This window comes from Melitaea cinxia, chromosome Z, assembly GCF_905220565.1.
Source record: "Melitaea cinxia chromosome Z, ilMelCinx1.1, whole genome shotgun sequence".
Taxonomy (NCBI): domain Eukaryota; kingdom Metazoa; phylum Arthropoda; class Insecta; order Lepidoptera; family Nymphalidae; genus Melitaea; species Melitaea cinxia.
In genome coordinates, this window is record NC_059424.1 from 276063 (window position 1) to 297990 (window position 21928).

The following is a 21928-nucleotide window of genomic DNA, read 5'->3' on the forward strand; positions in this document are numbered from 1 at the left end:
CTTTGATGAGATGCGCTCGCGACCAAGGCCGTTGACATCAACCAAATATTGGTCGGGTCAACCGTTCTCCACACTGTCCATTTTTATATCAACCCGACCAAGGACACGATGGTCGGCGGTCGATCCCGACAGTGTAGAAGGCCTTTTATTAGGCGAAAATAGCTAGCTTATAAAGGACCATGGATCGCACTGCCCGCAGCGAAGATGAGGTGAACGCAGACGCGGAGCCCAAAGGTATTATAATAGCTTTAAATTCTTCCTCTAATCTCAAAACTTTAACCATGGATATCTCCATAACCATGGGGTTTCGAAGTGTGGCAGTGTTACCTCGTATAGCTTCCCCTACACCCTCCGCCGCCCACCCCCCAAAACCCCATAATAGGCTATTTGACTGGTTTTCAAAATCCATTTTATTTTATTTAGTAGATACCAGTTGCTGCCCGCGACGTCGTCAACGTGAACGCTATACAGCACCAAAAGTACCTACGAAGAAAACAATAACTACTCTAGTATCTACTCGTAAGTGTATTCAGTTTTCTTTCATAATTTGTTTCATTGACCATTAGGTTGAATACTGTTATTATTCTGTTATTGTTTTGACATATCTAATAATATTTTTTGTACTTGTTTGTTGTGTGTGTGTGTTGTTTGTATTTGTTATTGTAGCCAGGTTGTTGTAGTATTTACTTGGCACCAACTTCAAAATTATAAAATATTTATTTAATCATTTCTGATTAACTAAATCAAAATACGAATTACTTTGTACTAAGTAAATTTATTTTTCACTTTTTAGTTTCCTATTTGAAGTTGGTTTTTTTTTGTTAAAAATTATTTTATTTTACAATTTTTAGTGAGGGGTAGACCTAACAAGGATGCTTTTTCTCTTATGTCGGGGGTTCGGAAACATACACAATACACAAGCACAAACACCCAGATCATGACAAACATCTATAGGGCCAATAAAAATGTCTGTCGTGCGCGGGGATTGAACCCACTAACGCCAGCGCAACAGCTGCTGCTGTGACCGCTGCGCTAACGCGTCGACATGCTATGAGTAAAGTTCGCTATCAGGTGTACGTAATAACAACCGGGACTGACAGCCTAGCGTGTTCTCGGAGGCTAGGCTGGGAGAACGACAAGGATTAACAACTAGACCAAAAATAAATATTTGTATAAACATAAATATCCACTCCGAGTGGGAATAGAACCCGCGACCATCGGTGTTTAGGCGCCGCCGACACGGCACATGCACCATTGTATCAAAGCGGTCGTCAAACAGCAAAAGGTAACTGCTGTAAATTGTTGAGAAATTCCCTCGAGTGTTTATGGGCTCCATCGTCAAACCTGGTCCTGCGACATAGATGATCACACAGCAGGTAATTGCTATAAATCGTTGAAAAGTTCCCTCGACTATCTTTCGTCTCCATCATCAGACTGTAATGGCACTTGTAACTCATATAGGTGCAAAGTTCTCATCAATAGAAACGAATTAAGTTCAAACAGCAGGTAATTGCTATAAGTCGTTGAAGAGTTTCCTCAACTATCTTTCTTCTCCATCATCAGATCGACTCCAGACCTTTATTAAATAGTAAGGCTTTATAGTACTTAATGAAAACATGATTAAATTTACTAGTCACCCTTACGATTTTTGAAAGTTTCCCTCGATTTCTCTGGGATCCCATCATCAGATCCTGGTTTCCTTATCATGGTACCAACCTATGGATATCTCCTTTCCAACAAAAAAAGATTTATCAAAATCGGTTCATAAACGAAGAAGTTATCTCCGAACATATATTAAAAAAATATATATCTTAATATATATAAATCTCGTGTCACAATGTTTGTCCTCAATGGACTCCTAAACCACTTAACCGATTATAATAAAATTCGCACACCATGTGCAGTTTGATCCAACTTAAAAGATAGGCTATATTTTATTTTGATATATTATGTTATTATTATATTTCAGGAAAAAATAAGGTGATACGAAGTTCGCCAGGTCAGCTAGTATATATACGGTCGAATTGAGTAATCTCCTCCTTTTTTTGAAGTCGGTGAAAAATGGTAGGTAAGTCAAAACTGTACATTGAATATTTTTTGATATTATGATTAAAAAAAAATACAGTCGAATTGAGAACCTCCTCCTATTATTTTTAACCGACTTCCAAAAAAGGAGGAGGTTCTCAATTCGACTGTATTTTTTTTTTATGTATGTTACATCAGAACTTTTGACCGGGTGGACCGATTTCGACAAATTTTGTTTTAATCGAAAGGTGGTGTGTGCCAGTTGGTCCCATTTAAATTTATTTGAGATTTAACAACTACTTTTCGAGTTATATCTAATAATGCGTTTTAACTTGACGCTTTTTTCGTCGACCTACGTTATATTATACCGCATAACTTTCTACTAGATGTATCGATTTTGATAATTCTTTTTTTGTTAGAAAGAGGATATCCCTAGTTTGGCACCGTGATAAGAAAACCAGGATCTGATTATGGGATCCCAGATAAATCGAGGGAAACTCTCGAAAATCCGCAATAACTTTTTATTGGGTGTACCAATTTGGATAATTTTTGATTTTATCGAAAGCTGATATTTATCATGTGTTCACATAAATTTTATTGAGATCTGATAATTACTTTTTGAGTAATCTTTGATAACGCGTAGTTATTTGACTACTTTTTCGTCGATCTACGTTGTATTACTCGTCGATGTAATTGAAGTCGGTTTTTTTTCGTTTGCCTGCAAACACAATTATTATCTTATTAGATAATTAATAACTAAAAAGGGAGTAATAAAAGATTAATATTTAAAAAAATCTACCTACACGCCACTAAAAGGAAATTAATATAATCGGTGCGGTTTGTGCCCGCCATAGTTAAAATAAATATTTACGTTAAATATTTGTTTTCGCTTAGGTAGCAAATAGTACTAAAACAGTACTGAGTAATACGCCCGCCATTTGATTTCACGACACCAAAGTCTCAGAAGAAAGGCTTTTATAAGAGTTGGGGTTGGAGATGATGATTATATGCTGCCAGATGATTTTGAGGATGCGCCAGATTTGAGATATCAGATTTATTATGACGATTTGATTGATTTTAGTTGATTTGATTTTTTTATTTATTTGCTATTTATGTGTTAGCTGATAGTTTTATGTTTTTTACATTTTGTTTTATTCAAATATCAAAATATTTATAGAAAATATAACACGTTTGAGTTCAATTTTGAATAGCTTAAAAAACATCTATACCATTTTGACTAGCCCGTTGGCGCAGTTTGTAGTGACCCTGCTTTCTGCTCCGGGGATTGTGGGTTCGATTCCCACCCTGAGTCTGGGTGTAATATATATTTATTTATATATGTATTATTTATATGTAAGTTTATCAAAAAAAAAATTTAGCTATACCAGTCGGCTGTTATCTATAACACAAGCATTAAGTTGCTTACTTTAGGAACAGATGACGGTGTGTGTATATTATAAATATTTATTTATTTAATATTTATTTGTACCTCTTGCGTCACATCCCTAGCGGTCAACTATAGACGACTTCGGCGTTCTGGACATATCATTTACGTGGAATAAGAATGCAGCATGTTTTTATTTCAATGTTTCTCGGTACGTGTAGCTCTAAAAGACTTGTTTTTTATACTCGAATGTTGCAGGGATATTCTATTTTCAGAAATGCTGAATTAAAATACTAGAAATATTTTTTTAATAATTTTATTTAATACTAGCTGACCCGGCGAACTTCGTATCGCCTAACAGTGACTTTTAAGTATTATCACAAATCTTTTGTATGGGAGTATAGAAAAGTGTTGTTTTTAGACTTTTTAACCGACTTCCAAAAAAGGAGGAGGTTCTCAATTCGACTGTATTTTTTTTTATGTATGTTACATCAGAACTTTTGACCGGGTGGACCGATTTTGACAAATTTTGTTTTAATCGAAATGTGGTGTGTGCCAATTGGTCCCATTAAAATTTATTTAAGATCTAACAACTACTTTTCGAGTTATATCTAATAATGTGTTTTTACTTGACGCTTTTTTCGTCGACCTACGTTGTATTATACCGCATAACTTTCTACTGGATATACCGATTTTGATAATTCTTTTCTTGTTGGAAAGGGGATATTCTTAGTTTGGTACCGTGATAAGGAAACCAGGATCTGATGATGGGATCCCAGAGGAATCGAGGGAAACTCTCGAAAATCCGTAATAACTTTTTACTGGGTGTACCGATTTTGATAATTTTTAATTTAATCGAAAGCTGATGTTTATCATGTGGTTACATATAAAGTTTATCGAGATCTGATAACTACTTTTTGAGTAATCTTTAATAACGCGTAGTTGCTTGACTATTTTTTCGTCCATCTACGTTGTATTACTTGTCGATGTAATTGAAGTCGGTTTTTTTTTCGTTTGCGAGCAATTTTTAGTGATGGGTAGACCTAACAAGGATGCTTTTTCTCTTATGTCGGGGTTCGGAAACATACACAATACACAAACACAAACACCCAGATCATAACAAACATCTATATGGCCAATACAAATGTCTGTCGTGCGCGGGGATTGAACCCACTAACGCCAGCGCAACAGCTGCTGCTGTGACCGCTGCGCTAACGCGTCGACATACTATGAGTAAAGTTCGCTATCAGGTGTACGTAATAACAACCGGGACTGACAGCCTAGCGTGTTCTCGGAGGCTAGGCTGGGAGAACCACAAGGATTAACAACTAGACCAAAAATAAATATTTATATAAACATAAATATGCACTCCGAGCTGCAATAGAACCCGCGATCGTCGGTGTTTAGGCGCCGCCGACACGGCACATGCACCATTATATCAAAGCGGTCGTCAAACTACAAAAGGTAACTCCTGTAAATTGTTGAGAAATTCCCTCGAGTGTTTATGGGCTCCATCATCAAACCTGGTCCTGCGGCACAGATGATCACACAGCAGGTAATTGCTATAAATCGTTGAAAAGTTCCGTCGACTATCTTTCGTCTCCATCATCAGACTTTAATGGCACTTGTAACTCATATAGGTGCAAAGTTCTCATCAATAGAAACGAATTAAATTCAAACAGCAGGTAATTGCTATAAATCGTTAAAGAGTTCCCTCGACTATCTTTCGTCTCCATCATCAGACTTTAATGGCAGTTGTAACTCATATAGGTGCAAAGTTCTCATCAATAGAAACGAATTAAGTTCGAACAGCAGGTAATTGCTATAAATCGTTAAAGAGTTCCCTCGACTATCTTTTGTCTCCATCATCAGACTTTAATGGCACTTATAACTCATACAGGTGCAAAGTTCTCATCAATAGAAACGAATTAAGTTCAAAAAGCACGTAATTGCTATAAATTGTTGGAGTTCCCTCGACTATCTTTCTTTTCCATCATCAGATCGACTCCAGACCTTTATTAAATAGTAGTGCTTTATAGTACTTAATGAAAACATGATTAAATTTAATAGTCACCCTTACGATTTTTGAAAGTTTTCCTCGATTTCTCTGGAATCCCATCATCAGATCCTAGTTTCCTTATCATGGTACCAAACTATGAATATCTCCTTTCCAACAAAAAAAGAATTATCAAAATCGGTTCATAAACGAAGAAGTTATCTCCGAACATACATAAATATATATATATATATATATATATATATATATATATATATATATATATATATATATACGGTCGAATTGAGTAATCTCCTCCTTTTTTTGAAGTCGGTTAAAAAGGATTGGATAAGAATTTATCTAAGTAATGGCTTACTTACTTTGTGATAAAAAAATATATATTAAGTCTTTAAAAGACTTTGAAACATAACGCGTTAAGATAATTTGAAATTTAATCATTTTGGTAGGTAAATCATTTGAAATAGCACAATGAAATGAGCCATTTTCGGCTTTATTTTATCAAAACGCATATGGTACGGATGCCTTAAAATTATAAACAAGGAAGACTGATTAAAAAAGTCATTTAAATCAGTAAAAACTTAAATTAAAAACAATCGTCCTAAGATTTAACAGCTGCTTTATTAACCCACTTCCAAAAAAGGAGCTGGTTCTCAATTATATTGTATTTTTTGTGTACGTATTTTGGGTACGTATGTCATCTCATCTGCTGTGTGGTTACGGCATAAAGAATATAGCCTCGCCCTCTTTTCCCGTGGGTATCGTAAGAGGTGTCTAAGGGATACACAGTTACACTACCACCTTCGAATTTAAAAAGCCGACCTATGGCGGGATAACCATCTGACTGCTGGCTTTCAAATACACAGCTCCAAGATGGTCAGCAGCGTCTTCGGTTCGATAAAACCAGCCCTGCGGTCACCAACCGGCCTGCCCAGCGTGGTGATTATGGGCAAAGCACATGAGTTCACACCATTTTTGGCGCAAGCTTGCGGAGGCCTGTGTCCAGCAGAGGACTGTGATAGGCTGAAGTGATGATGATTAAGATAAAAACTGACCAGCACTAATTCTGCCTAGATTAGCAAAGCAGGACCACGTTGTAAATAAATGATTAAATTTGTGTTTTCATTAGCTTTGCTTCCTTTGTTTTATTTGGAGGCATGTCATTTATTTGGTTTGGTCCACCGTAACACAAAAACAACCCAATATATTTAACGGTTCGAACCAGCCCAACTGAATACTCCTCCCAAACGCCTCTATGCTTCGTTGATGTCTATATATAGGGAACAGCAGAATGGCATGTTGACACCACAAGTAGTGTTCTGCATCTAAAAACACAAATAATTCTGATTGCTGATGTTTATGTTGTTTTAGGTTGCGAAAATGAAGAACCAGGCTCGTATGGTTTAGGATATCGTCATATACAAGCATTGCTGATGTTTATATGTCTTACCTTCGAGTTCATTATGAGTGCTCATGCGGGAGTCACGATTGTCGCGATGTCAAGACCTCAAAATACTACTGACGAAATAGTAACTTCACAGTTAACTTCACAGTTAAATAGGAAATTTGAAAAGAATGAAACGCATGATGTCGTTAGATATTCGGATATATATCAAGTAAGTTCAATCTAGATCCAAATTTTCTTCCGTTCTATTCAGAAAGCTGTTAGTTCAGTTTAGATCTAACAGGACCATTTTGAGTATTTCAGCTATCGTTCTTAACCGTTGGGCGCAAGAGAATAATTATGTTTGTGACAACCTTTCTCATTCCTAATTACTATGACTAATCTTTCTGAATTTTCGACACCGACGACTAAGTACGATGTATTTATGTACTTTCCATGACAAGGTGTCTCACTAGGGTAGATCGTTAGACCTAAATAGAAACAAGGACATACACACGAGGTATGACACGATACAACTTATCTCTGTGTAGGATGAAATGTGTTTCTTGCCATATAGAACTTACTTTATCACTTCATGTAAAGGGTCATATTGTTTGACATTTTATTGTGGTTTTTCTATGTATGAACGTTGTTGTAAAAAAATTGTCATTAATTTTTATTAAATATTTTTTTCAGATTTATGATTGGCCGAAGTCAATAATAATAATAATAATAATTTCTTTATTTCAGGTGACAATTGACCCATAAAACAATTCCTCTTAAACAATTCTTATAACAACTAGAAAAATTAATGAATGTCACGACAATTTGTAAAATACAATAATAAAATAATAAAATCACATTAATGATAAACAATACCTAATACAAATAAATAATTTTAACAATAATTTCATTATATTAAAACTAAAACAACTAATTACAACAACACAATGTCAAATATGATATTTAATAAAATAGATGTGCATACATATAACGGACACGTAAATTTTACTATTTAAAAATAAAAACATGTACCCAATAAAAACATAATATAAATCTAATGTATTGTTCACTTCGATATGTAAGGCAAATACAACTTAAAAAAAATAAATAAATAAAATAAAATTAGTAAATGTCACGACAATTTGAAAAATACAATTACAATAATAAAATGAAACTAATTACAATCACACAATGTCCAATATGAATAATAATAATAATTAATATTTAAAGCTCAAATCAATACTCGAGATTATTCTTGGATCGTTTTTCCTTGGAACCGCTGTCATGATGTTTCCTATCAGTCTCTTGGGACAGCGATTTGGTGGAAAGGTTCTGCTTCAAATATCACTGGCTGTAAATGCAGTCACATCGACTGTGGCACCTTGGTTAATTGCATGGGTGAGTTTGCATGTCGTTTTTTAAGCATGTCTTTTTTGTGTCATTGTCATTTTTCAACCGTTTTCGACTCTATTCTACTAATTTTTTGTTTTGTATCGAGTCAATTATTATATATATGTCATAATTTAATTTGTATAAGTAAATAAAGTTATTTAATTATATATTTTTGACTAGCCCGTGGCGGAGTACAAGCCCTGCTTTTGTTCCGTGGGTTGCGGGTTTGATTCCTGCCTGAGTCTGGGTGTAATATGTGCATTAATATATTCTGTTACCTGTAACACAAACATTAAGTTGCTTAACATGGGAAAAGACGGCCGTGTGAGTATGTTATAATATATTTATATTTTTTATCTACATTTATTTACTTTATTTTAGGGTGGTTGGATATCATTTGCCGTACTTCGTTTCTTGCAAGGCGGTGTTCAAGCTGGACTTTACCCCGGAATCCAATTTTTAGTTACGCAATGGTTTCCTGTTAGCGAACGTAACTCTCTCAGCAGCTTCATTTATGCAGGTAAAATAAAAAATAAATAAAAAAAATCACACACACAGACACATATATATAACTTTACATATAAATAATAACTGACTGTATATAATTTTATTTCCTAAATAGTACTATACTAACATAGTGATGAGGAAAATCAAAATGGAAAATGAAATGGAATTAATTTTTTTTAAAATAAAATAAATTTTTAACCGACTTTCAAAAAAGGTTCTCAATTCGATTGTATTTTTTTTATGCAAGTTAAATCAGAATTTTTGACTGAGTAAACCGATTTTGATGAATTTGGTCCCATTTAAATTTAATGGAGATATTTAGATCTGACAAGTACTTTTAGAGTTATATATCCAATATTGCATATTTATTTGACTATTTTTTCGTCGACCTACGTTGTATTAAAAAGAATAACTTTATAATGGATTTATCGATTTCGATGATTCTTACTTTGGTGGAAAGCTAATGCTTGTCGTGTAGTCTTATTTAAATTTGATAGAGATCTTATTACTACTTTTTAAGTAATCTTTGATAACGCGTATTTACTTGACTGTGTTTTCGTCTTCTTACTTTGTATTAAGTACTTGTCGATGTAATTGAAGTCGGTTTTTTTCGTTTGCGAGCAAACACAATTACCTATATTATATAGTCTCGATCAAAGATGGTCGCTATAGAAAGTATCACTGTGCTGGACACAACGAGAAAGGCTATCAACGGTGTCACAAACGTGAGGGACAAAAATGACCGAAATGGTTCTTTGACTGGATGTTTTGTGTTTTTTAGGTTCAGGTATTGGATGCATGTTAGCGTTCCTCTTAGCTGGTGTTCTGGCGGACAGTAAATTAGGATATCCGGCGACATTTTGGTTAGTCGGAATAACAAGTTCAATTGCGTTTTTCTTGATAACCTTCTTCGGATCTACTACCCCCAGTAAACATAAATTAGTGTCAGAGAAGGAAAAATATATTTTTTTGTACGGGATCATGTCGAAGAAGTGGTGATGGTCAGTACTCCTAATTCTTTAAGATTTTATATTATTAAAAAAAATATATCTTGATGAAGACGTACTTTTATGCGCGATACTTTTTTTACAATTTTGAGTGTTTACTAATCTATAAAAATGAACGAAAAACGACAAAAATAACGGTGTTTATTAGTTCTGTATTTTTTTTAGAAACTCAAAGTTCCATGGAAAAAAATATTTACTTCGATTCCTTTGTGGGCGACTGTCATAGCACATGTTGGAAATTCTGTTGCATTTCTGTTCTTCTTTATACAAGTTCCATCGTACATGGTTGGCGTGTTGAATTTCAACATAATGAATGTAAGTATCAGATTTTCTCGTACTACTCACGGTTTCAAGGCAGGTTTGAAACAGAGTTGAGTGTGATTGGTTTAAAAATATGGTAATAAGAGTAACGCACTGTGAGTGTGCCGCGTGGTGTCGGCCGAGTAGAATAGCATCACCATCTTTCTTCCCGTGGGGGTCGTAAAAGGCGACCGAGGGATAGACCTGGCTCAAAATCGTCAGGGTCCTGCAAAGGAAAACTTCATTTGAAACCCGGAATGGGGTCTCCGTCAAGTATTCGTGGCATAGCTCTAAAATGCGAGAGACTCCTGCAGCCGAACTGGCTCCACACGTATCGACTCGTCGTTCCTGTAGGCCTAGCCAGTGAGGTCGAGAGGGTGGCGCAGAGCTTAGACGACTCTGCGTTTTCCTGAAGAGTGGCCTAGGTGACACAGTGTCTTTCTGACACTGTCTAAATCGTCTGCGTTAGGCGGATTAAGGCCAGTGTATATTGAGTGATAAGAACTGGCTCCACACGTATCGACTCGTCGTTCCTGTGGGCCTAGCCAGTGAGGTTGAGAGGGTGGCGCAGAGCTTAGACGACTCTGCGTTTTCCTGAAGAGTGGCCTAGGTGACACAGTGTCTTTCTGACACTGTCTAAATCGTCTGCGTTAGGCGGATTAAGGCCAGTGTATATTGAGTGATAAGAATAACTGAGGTAGCGCAAAGCAGGAAATATTCTGCTCAAAATCTGGAGCAGCCCAACTGTGAAATTTCCTAGACCTTTCAGAAGATCACTGCTAAAAAACACTGCTTTATTTATTTATTTACTGATAAGTGCTATTATACCTCTCATACATACAATATTTAATCTATTTGCTTAAAATTTCAATTTTTTTACAGAGTGGTATTCTGACAGCACTACCGTACTTGGGTTCATGTATCGCGGCGTTAGCATTCGGTAATCTGTCCGATTATTTAACTAATAGACAAGTCATCAGCATGAAAATGGCGAGAATAATATTTAATTCTATCGGTAAGTTGTGTCAGTAAAATAGTGTAAGACCATAACCCCCGAAGCTGTTACACAGTAGGTTGGCGGACATTTTCCCAACCATGAGCAGCGATCGGGAGCCGACGACAAATTACACATAACTGTGGCTATCTTGTTGGTCCGCGGTGTATTCATTTTTTTAACTAAGTATAATGCTACTCATTATTATATGTTGTCATTTTTTCCCATACAGGTGTTTGCCGTGGTCTGGGTGTTTGTGCAGTCCTTGTGGGTCTCCCCACCGTGCCTCGGAGAGCACGTTAAGCCGTCGGTCCCGGTTGTTATCATGTACACCTGATAGCGATCGTTACTCATAGTAGGGAATATATCCGCCAACCCGCATTGGAGCAGCGTGGTGGATTAAGCTCTGATCCTTCTCCTACATGGGGAAAGAGGCCTATGCCCAGCAGTGGGATCTTACAGGCTGAAGCGTATTTTTTTTATATCACTAGGTCGGCAAACAAGATTACCATAGCTTATAGACGCCTGCAACGCCAGAAACATCGCAAGCGCGTTGCCGACGCGATCCCCCCCCCCCCCCTAAATCCTGTTTACCCGCCGTCATAATAAATCGAAAATAAAATTTTGGAAGACATTATAGCCATTTAATCGAACTACTTTTTAATATTTTATTTATTTAAAAATGTATTCATTTCTATTTCAGCGTGTGTTATTCCAGCGATATGTCTAATAATAGTGACTTACACACACAGTAGCATTTTAGCTGTTGTCTGTTTTGTCATATTTTCGACAACGAATTCTGGACACCATTTTGGTTGGATGGTAAGCATGGCTTCGAAACTATTAATAACAAACATTGTGATTTTTTTTAAGTAAACATGCTCGTAAAAATAAGTATCGGCCATGAGTCAAAATTCATGTCCAAACATGTTTAATTTAAAACATATTTTATTTTCTTGGTTTCGATTGATGGCGCCACGATCACAGCGCTGGCTGTTGTGCTGGCGAGTGCCGTTGTTTGAACGCCATTCATGACACATAATTGTTATACCGATCCAGGTTTACCTTTGTAATAAGTTTGTATAATAAATTATACTATTTTCTTTCAGGGAAATTATATGGACTTATCACCAAACTATTGTGGATCCCTGATGTCGATCGGAAACATAATATCCAACCTCTTAGGCATCGTCTTACCCATAATAACTTCCTTTGTTGTAACTGACATGGTACGTAGCTTTTTAGAGTTGGGCTAAATTTATGGTAATTTTATGCGTTCTAATGGCACTTATTGACTGAACTGGAGTTTGGAGCTCTGATTCCTTCCTAAAAATGGATGTGTGTGCTTTGAAACTGAGTGTTACGATCCGCCTGATCTTCTAATCAACAGCTAAATACGCTTATAGTTTGACAAACATGATATCTAAACACATAACAATCACTAGCTTTCAAAGTTTCATTCAGTGGGTACTGATTTTATGGATCGACAGTAATAGAATTTGTAAATAAATCTATATTATAATCCATTGTATAGATGTTATAGATAACTGTTAGGATAGTTCTATAAAGTTAAACTAGATGGCGCTGCCTTATGCTTAAACATGCTAACGTTTGGTTCTGTAAATTATATGTAGTTTAAGGATATTTTTAATCAAGTGCTAAGCGTTTTCCGGGTATATGTTAGTTTCATGGCCTGGCTTTACTGACTGCGAAACACAGACTCTACCCCTTTTATATGTAGCAAATAGTCTAAATCTGTCAGATAAAATAGAGTCTCCTGGACAAGCATAAAAAATTACGGAAAATGTTATTATTATTTTGAATGTCGGATAACTTATATATAAGATTCGCAGACGTGCACATTGAAGAAAATTTTAACTTTTTTTTTTTATTTCAGACAAATCGGTACCAGTGGCGCATCTTACTATTACTGATGGCTGGTTGCACTTTTCTTAGTAATGTCATCTTCGTAATATTTATGTCAGCTGATATTCAACCGTGGAATAAAGGAGATGAAGAGGAAGAAGAGGAAGTATAAACCGACTCGTCTGGCAAAATTCGTGGTGTAACACCAAACAACATATTTTGACATTTCTCACAAAAACCGAAAACCGTGAAACACAGTCCTACCATCCTGTTTCCCGTCACATTTTAGGAGAAGTATAAACGGGCATCGCTTGGTAAAACGTTCAATATCAAAATGTAATAAAATAATAATTAAAAATAAACAAAAAACCCGCCTGCGTGAAGAATAACTAATAGAAAATCAACTGAAAAAGCTGGAACAAGATAAAAATTCAATATGCACACAAAGTCAGCGAAATAAATAGAAACAATATCAAACATTTTGTGCTGTACATTTAATTTTGTTTTTTGTGGTCTGTGGGTGAGCTACACGCGTCGAGCCTACAACGCACTACGTGTTCAGTATAATAATGCCTTCAGAGTGCTGTTGCGGCTACCGCGGTTTTGCAGCGCCTCAGGAATGTTCGCGGATGCACGGGTTGATGGATTTCACGCGATTATGCGTAAAAAAGCATCGTCTCTGCTGCGGCGCATGAGGGCCAGCAACAACAGCATCCTGAGGACAATCACGGCTCGCCCTGATTGTTCTATTCAAAAATACTGGATAGAAACAATGACGGGCCAACTAAAATGATTATTTTATTTTATTATCATCTTACTAACAATAACTAACATAGATTATAAGTAAATATTGTTACTAACACACTAATACACTATGGATGTACACGTCTGAAATAAACGCTTATTATTATTATTATTATTTAAAATATATTAATACGGTAGTCCTTCGAAACTTTATGCAACGTCGTACATAACATGCTGTCGGAGACATGCACAAAGAGAGAATGATTTGACTTATCCTTCAATTTCATGCCTCCGACTGCATATTATCTACGACGTTGCATAAAGTTTCGATGGACTACCGTATTAATATATTTTAAATGTACAGCACAAAATGTTTGATATTGTTTCTATTTATTTCGCTGACTTTGTGTGCATATTGAATTTTTATCTTGTTCCAGCTTTTTCAATTGATTTTCTATTAGTTATTCTTCAAGCAGGCGGGTTTTTTGTTTATTTTTAATTATTATTATTAGTAATCGGTTCAATTCATTAAAACAGTTTACATCATGTGGTTGTTTAAGTAACTTTTTAGGGTCAAGAGAACTGATAGCAAGCCCGGAGAAAGATCTCACTCTGCTCAAAGCAACGTAAGCCTGACCTTTAGCAAATAGGTGACTGCTTAAGTCAACAACTATCAGTTTTAATATAATGAAATTATTATTAAAATTATTTGTTTGTATTTGGTATTATGTATTTGTTATTGATTTTATTAATGTAATTGTAAATTGGTGTGACGAGAAATAGAACTCTAGGTTGCGTTAGCTTTGGTTAACACACGTGTCAGAGAGATTTTGGTGTTTTTGTTTGTATTTTAAGTTTGTTTTGTAAATTTTATAGTGAAAATAGTTGGTAATTGGTTATACTAATTTATATAAACATTCATAAGCTTAATACATAACCCTTCCTTGGCAGTCGGGTAATAAAACGTCATGTCTGGAAACTAATTATTTTTTTCGTACTGTACGCTCTCTGCATCTGTCATGTATATTATAGATATTTAAGTAGAACTCTCACTTAGATTTATAAAATACTAGCTGACCTGGCGAACTTCGTATCACCTTATTTTTTTCTGAAATATAATAATAACATAATATATCAAAATAAAATATAGCCTATCTTTTAAGTTGGATCGAACTGCACATGGTGTGCGAATTTTATTATAATCGGTTAAGTGGTTTAGGAGTCCATTGAGGACAAACATTGTGACACGAGATTTATATATATTAAGATTACTAAGTGTAATAAAGTATTTTGTAAGTCAAGTTTTCTTTATATGTTTTCAAGATTTTATTTTTAAGATATATTTTTTGCAACTTGTTCAGTGCAATCTTTAAGGAGTGAATTACGATATGCAATAAATTTTTAATTTTTAATTTATCATTAATTATTAACATAATTCATGAATTTCTAGTAGGTTGGTTTGATTTTGTTATAAATTAATTTAATTATAATTGTATTATAGTTGGTATGATTAATTTTTAATGTTGTACATATCTGAATTTTATTATCTTTTAATTATTTATTATTTAATTGATGATTGTATGAAATGTTTCTATTGGTACATGTTTACCTAATTATTCAATTTACTACTGTTGAATTATTTATATTTCTGTGTGTATCGATTATTTCTGATTAATGTGTGCTTTTTAGCTTATTAATGAATTGTTTACTATTGGAAACTTTATTGGTTTATGTATTAGTTTTATATGATTTTTTTCTTTGTATTATTGTACTGTATGTTTCCTAAATAATAAAAAAATAAAAAAAAATAAAAAAAAATATTATATTTTTGCATTTTAATTTTGTATACGAAAATATATGTGATTTAATGATTAATGATTTTAATATTTCAACCGCTAATTGGTCTGTTGATCATACAGGCGCTACTAAACTATCTCATTTGCAACAAGGTTCACATGTTCAGGTAAACTCGCTATCGACTTTTTTGCACATAAATAATCTTAACCAATTTAACATAGTTCCTAATTCTAATAATCGATATCTGGATTTGGTAATAAGTAATGCTAACAGTGTTTTAGTGAAACAGTGTGAGTTTCCACTAGTTAAAGAAGATTCACATCACCCGGCTCTGGATATTGATTTTACTTATTTAAGGTCTAACTATCTTACGGGTGTTCCGAGGGTTGTTAAGCTTTTTAACAAAGCTGACTACAGTATTATTAATAAAAAGTTGTCCGAGGTTAATTGGCTGGAATGTTTGAATTGCTTGGATATGGAAAGCGCTGTTGAAGTTTTTTATAATATTATCAATAAAGTTATTGATACGTTTGTTCCTACTAAGGTTGTACTTGAGCATAGAAAATATCCTATCTGGTATTCTTCTTCTCTCGTCAAGGTTATAAAGGAAAAGTTAAAATTTCATAAAAAATGGAAAATTTACGGTAACTATAGGGACTATTGTACGTTTAGGATGCTGCGTAAAAGACAAAAAACGGTTGAAAACGATTGCTATAAGAAATACATAGATCATGCTGAGAATACCATTGCTAAAAATTCTAAATATTTTTGGACATTTGTAAAATCTAAACGCCAAAATACTGAATTGCCTGATATGTTTTGTCTGGATAATTTTTTTACAAGTGATGGACAAGAGATTACTAATCTCTTTAACAGCTATTTTTATTCATCCTTTGAGTCGAATTCCGGTATTTCTTCGTCTAATAGTAACGACTACGATATTCATACTTGCAACAACAGTTTGAACCTGTTTTCTGTTGATATTTCTTTGTCGATGGTGGACAAATATTTAAAATCTTTAAGTCTAAATAAAGGCAGTGGCCCTGATGGGATAGCTGCTATATTTTTGAAGAGCTGTTCTGAGAGCTTAAGGTTACCCATATATTGTCTTTTTTCTAAATCTTTGCGAACATCTGTAATGCCTTCTCAATGGAAAAGATCTTATGTCATACCAATCCTTAAAAGCGGTGATAAACATAACATAAAAAATTACCGCCCTATTTCAAAGTTAAGCTGCATTCCGAAGATGTTTGAGAAGATTATATACGACATTATACTACCTATAATAAGACCTACGATCATTACCCAGCAGCATGGATTTATTAATAGAAAATCAACGGAGACAAATCTTTTGGAATACATTGATTTTATTTCATGTGCAATGGACAGGGGTTTTCAGGTTGACGCCGTGTACACAGATTTTTCTAAGGCTTTCGATAAAATATCTCATTCGATTCTTCTTGATAAATTGAAATACCTCGGTGTGCACGGTGACCTTCTGCGTTGATTGAGTCGTACCTTACTAACCGTAGTCAAGCAGTTACTATAAAAGGTTTTACTTCATCTTTTATTCCAGTGCCATCCGGGGTACCTCAGGGATCCCATCTTGGGCCTTTATTATTCAACATATATATAAATGACATTACTTCAGCTTTTAAGTGCTCCAATTTCTTATTATACGCAGATGACAATAAAATTTTCAAAATTATTAAAGACAACAATGACTGTATAGACCTTCAGAATGACCTAGTTCGGTTTAGTAATTATCGTTCGATGAACTCTTTGTTTATAAATTTGAAAAAATGCAATGTAATAACTTTTAGTAGGAAGCGTTTTTGTATAAATTATTGTTATAAACTGAATGGCGAAGTGATATCGAGGGTTGATGTGGTAAGAGATCTTGGAGTTATTATTGACTCCAAATTACTCTTTGATGAGCACGTCGATTATATAGCTAGCAAAGCCTATCGTATGTTGGGATTTGTGCTAAGGATATCCAAGGAGTTCAAGCATGCTTCCACCTACACACTTTTGTATAATGCATTTGTTAGACCTATTCTAGAGTATGCTTCTACTGTTTGGAGTCCTCAGTACGGGTGTCATATTTATAAAATCGACCGTATACACGACAGGTACCTAAAGACTATAACAGCAATCTCTTCGGAAAATTTGAATGTTAAGATAAAACCTATGTCGGCCGTTGACCGGCGTGTTCAGCGGGATCAAGTTCTGTTGTATAATATTGTGAACCAAGTAATTGACTCGTCATATTTGGTTTCAAAATTAAATTTTAAGTGTCCACGTTTAAATTCTAGCCATAAAATTACATTTGACATCCCAGCTACAAGAACAAAATTTTATAAAAACGCGTTTATTAACAGAAGTTGTGCCCAGTACAATAATTTGTTTATAAATATTGACATTTTTCATCTCTCTCTCAATCCATTTAAATTGCATGTGATGAATGCGTTGATTTAATGTATCTTTGATGGATGATATGATATTCGTGATGTTCTTCTTAATTTGATTTTATTTTTTGATTTTAATTTAATTATGATTCTAATTGTAGCTTTGATCCTTAATTATTTGATTTGTGATTTTTTAAACTGTTTTTTTTTTTAATTTATTTGTTTCATAATGCCCGTAATGATTTTTGAATTTCTTTATTGACTACTTTTTTTTCTCTCAATGATTATTAATCAATTTATAGTAATGTTTTTAGTATTATTATTAAGTTTTTTGATATTGAACTCTTGATGTGAAGCATCTCTTCTGAACTTTGTCATATGTTCTTTTTTAATATCGGAAACTATTTTTGGTTAAGTGATACTATTGTGTTATGTATTCCTGTATATTTATGTAATACCGTTTGTTTCCAAAATAAAGTAAAATAAATAAATAAATAAAATAAAATAAAATCCAACATTGACTTAATATTCTTATTTCAATACATCTTGACGTATAACTATTAAATAAAATCAAAAACAAAAATAACTTTAATCAATTAGGCTTCAAAAGCAACTTCGAACCGTCATTTTACAAATTAATTCCTAAGTGATTATTATTTTTTACCGACTTCCAAAAAAGGAGGAGGTTCTCAATTCGACTGTATTTTTTTATGTATGTTACATCAGACCTTTTGACCGGGTGGACCGATTTCGACAATTTTTTTTTAATCGAAAGGTAGTGTGTGTCAATTGGTCCCATTTAAATTTATTTGAAATCTAACAACTACTTTTCAAGTTATATCTAATAATGCGTTTTTACTTGACGCTTTTTTCGTCGACCTACGTTGTATTATACCGCATAACTTTCTACTGGATGTACCGATTTTGATAATTCTTTTTTTGTTGGAAAGGGGATATTCCTAGTTTGGTACCATGATAAGAAAACCAGGATCTGATGATGGGATCCCAGAGAAATCAAGAGAAACTCTCGAAAATTCGAAATAACTTTTTACTAGGTGTACCGATTTTAATAAATTTTAATTTTATCGAAAGCTGATGTTTATCATGTGGTCACATATAAATTTTATCGAGATCTGATAACTACTTTTTGAGTAATCTTTGATAACGCGTAGTTACTTGACTATTTTTTCGTCGATCTACGTTGTACTCTTCGATGTAATTGAAGTCGGTTTTTTTTCGTTTGCGAGCAAACACAATTATTAAAAGTGAAGCTACCACCGATTCAAAATATAGATTCTGCAGAAAAGAATCGGCAAGAAAGTCCGCAGTGCTATCTTTTGAAAATAATATATAAACGGTTTTCTAGTACAAAATTAGTAATATCTTGCATGAAATGCCGATTCCTTTGGGTATTCCCATTTCCCAGCTGTTTACAGGTGTACCTTAATCGGGTTTTTCTGCACCAAACTGCATGTCATGCATTGTTTCACCATATTTTCTATATGGGTCAAACACAAAAACGTTAAGAAAAGTGTTCAGGCTACATAAACTATAGATAGTAATTATTTTATCGTGCAGGAATTTTTTTAAATTCAAGGTAAAACTTTGGGCGATTTGATTTATAAAGTTTTTCAGATCTGATGACTAAAATATTAATTTAAGGATCTCTTTAGAGCGAAAATGTCCCCTTCTGTGGACTGTTCGGATAAGACGTCCTTCAGTTTGACAGTGATTTAAAAATATTTAAGGATCGATTAGTATCCTATTTGAATGAAACAAACGTTTGGAAACTAAGCAATAATTTAAATATGTGTTCCTTAAAAAATCATCGTTCCTAAATTACGAATAAAAACATATAAACATGTTGTTCTGATATTTATAGTCTTCTTCTGTAGACACGTAAAATAGACAATGTTTGAAAAATTTGGAACCCATCCGATATTTATTTTTTTATCGCATTGGCATTACTGTCTTCTCCAGTAGTCATTTCTTCGTAATTCTGATAAACGGTTTTGGTGTCGATGAAGAATATTTATTTAAGGAGTTACACAGGAGTTTGGTCATGTTTGGTGAGTCTTTCCTGTACTGCGTGTATGCTAGTAAGTAGACTCTTTAAAAATAAACTAAACCTAAGCTTATATGCATATTAAGTAACTGATTGCAAAATCTAAATTTTTTTTATTCTAACTGCAATATGTAACACGCCATCTTTAATATATTTACAATTGTCTTTCCTGTAGGCATATTTCCTGTAGATGCCGGTGTCTACAGGAAATACTATTGTCTACAGGAAGCAAGTAAAATATCTTTTCCCGCGTAAGAAAACTGTTTTCATGTAAATAATTCTATAGTACTAAAAAGGTGGATCAATACCAACACAGATCCAGTGGTATTTAAAAATACTACAAAGCAGTGTCGCACCATTAAAGAAAGAGTGTCAACTACAAAGAAGGCACTGTTTCAAAAATTAAATTGTAATTTACCCACTTTAAAGAAGCATGTGGCAAACAGGATTCATTAAAGGAAAATCATACAACATCTTAAACAAAATTTGTCATCCCAAATTCCCTTACTAATTCTGTGTTATCTGATCCTCATTTGGCCAATTTTTCACCTGTTTTTTCTAAAGCAGGACCTTCTAATCATCACAATAGTCCTGCTGGAGATCACTCTATTCAGTATTCTGGTAGCCCAGAAGGTACTACTGAGTCAATAACACTCGGTTACTTTGAAAGATTAACACCTGATAACTTAATTCAAAACTTAAATTCACCAAGCCAAAGACTCCTAAATAGAGTACGTCACTTCGTTTCAGAGACTTCCGATTCTTCCGTAGAAATAAAACCAAAGAAACGACGCCAGCCTATCATATCAGACGATTCTGACGATAAAAATATATATTTTTTCTTTAATTTTTACATGAAAAATGTCCTTTGTGTGGACATGTGATGATTATTCATTATTTTCTAATATATACCAATTTTATAATATTATTTGCTTTACTATGGGCAATGACTTTATTTTGAACACATGTTACATTGTCGCATGACAACATTATTATTATGTAACGTTTGGCTTAATAATTCTGTAGAAAACTAGATTTTGACTGTGTAATTTCGATAGGAAAGGTGTCCCTTCTGTGGTTAATTTTTGATTATTTTTTAATACCTAAAATATACGTATTATCAAATGTTAACTATTTAGTGATGGTAGCGAATATTGTTTTGAGCACATTTAATTAGACTTTTCAAATGAATCGAAATAATGTAAGTGCTTAAATAAGGTTTATGTTATCAACTGTAGACAAGTCTTTTCTGTGGACAGATAAAAATAAAAACTGTGATTCTTAGCGAAAGTATGTAAGACTGATCTGTATCCATATTATTTAAGAATGATCAAAGAGTACAATGTAAATAAGGGCTAATTTTCAAAATGAAATTCGATGTTTTAATTTTAGGAAATTATGGATCACGCAATTTGTGTTTGACCCATATCCTTGTCAATTTTCTTCCACCACACGTAACTTCTGGCCTGATCTGATTTCGGTATGTAAAGATACATCTTTACATACCGAAGCGAACGAAGACGCAACAAAGTAATTTACATGGTCTAGGTCATGGCATAGGTCTATGTCCAGTAGTGGACTGCGAAAGGCTGATGTGGTTGATTGATTGATTGTTCATGCAGAAGATTTTAGAAAATTGAAAAACTTTTTTTACCAGCTTAATAAACTTTATTTCTTAAAACATGATGTATTGCGTCCAAAAACTTGTTTTTAAATCTATACTAATATTATAAAGAGGTAAAGTTTATAACTTTGTTTGTATGTACGGGGTAATCTTCGCAAATACTGATCCGATCATAAAAATTCTTTCTCTAACAGAAAGCTACACTATTCAGGAGTGATATAGGCTATATTTTATTGTAATCGAACAGAAAATTCAGTAAATAAGAAAAAGATTAAAATATAATATCAAAATGGTAAATAAACTAGCGCCATCAATCGCTATTAGAAAACAATTTATTAGTCTTTCGACGGCATTAATTTAGTCTTATTTTAGTCTATCGACGACGTTTTCTCGATTTTTCATAGATGGCGGTGG

At 33.9% G+C, this 21928-nt stretch overlaps 1 protein-coding gene across 1 annotated transcript; it reads left to right on the forward strand.

Moving 5' to 3' along the window:
* Window positions 1-179: 179 nt before the first annotated feature.
* Window positions 180-13048, forward strand: LOC123668446 (sialin-like). The gene is made up of 10 exons (XM_045602177.1): window positions 180-234; window positions 6795-7039; window positions 8041-8208; window positions 8584-8722; window positions 9491-9561; window positions 9882-10031; window positions 10899-11031; window positions 11729-11832; window positions 12120-12239; window positions 12908-13048. The coding sequence occupies exons 1-10, from the start codon at window positions 180-182 to the stop codon at window positions 13046-13048; spliced, it is 1326 nt and encodes a 441-aa protein (XP_045458133.1).
* Window positions 13049-21928: the final 8880 nt, after the last annotated feature.

What these genes read in the sequence shown, in the direction of transcription:
- LOC123668446 (XM_045602177.1), top strand. Translation starts at nt 180, where the DNA reads ATGGATCGCACTGCCCGCAGCGAAGATGAGGTGAACGCAGACGCGGAG. An exon ending in CAGCAGCTTCATTTATGCAG is followed by an intron (nt 8,723 to 9,490) that starts GTAAAATAAAAA and finishes TGTGTTTTTTAG; the next exon opens with GTTCAGGTATTGGATGCATG. An exon ending in AATAATATTTAATTCTATCG is followed by an intron (nt 11,032 to 11,728) that starts GTAAGTTGTGTC and finishes GTGTTATTCCAG; the next exon opens with CGATATGTCTAATAATAGTG.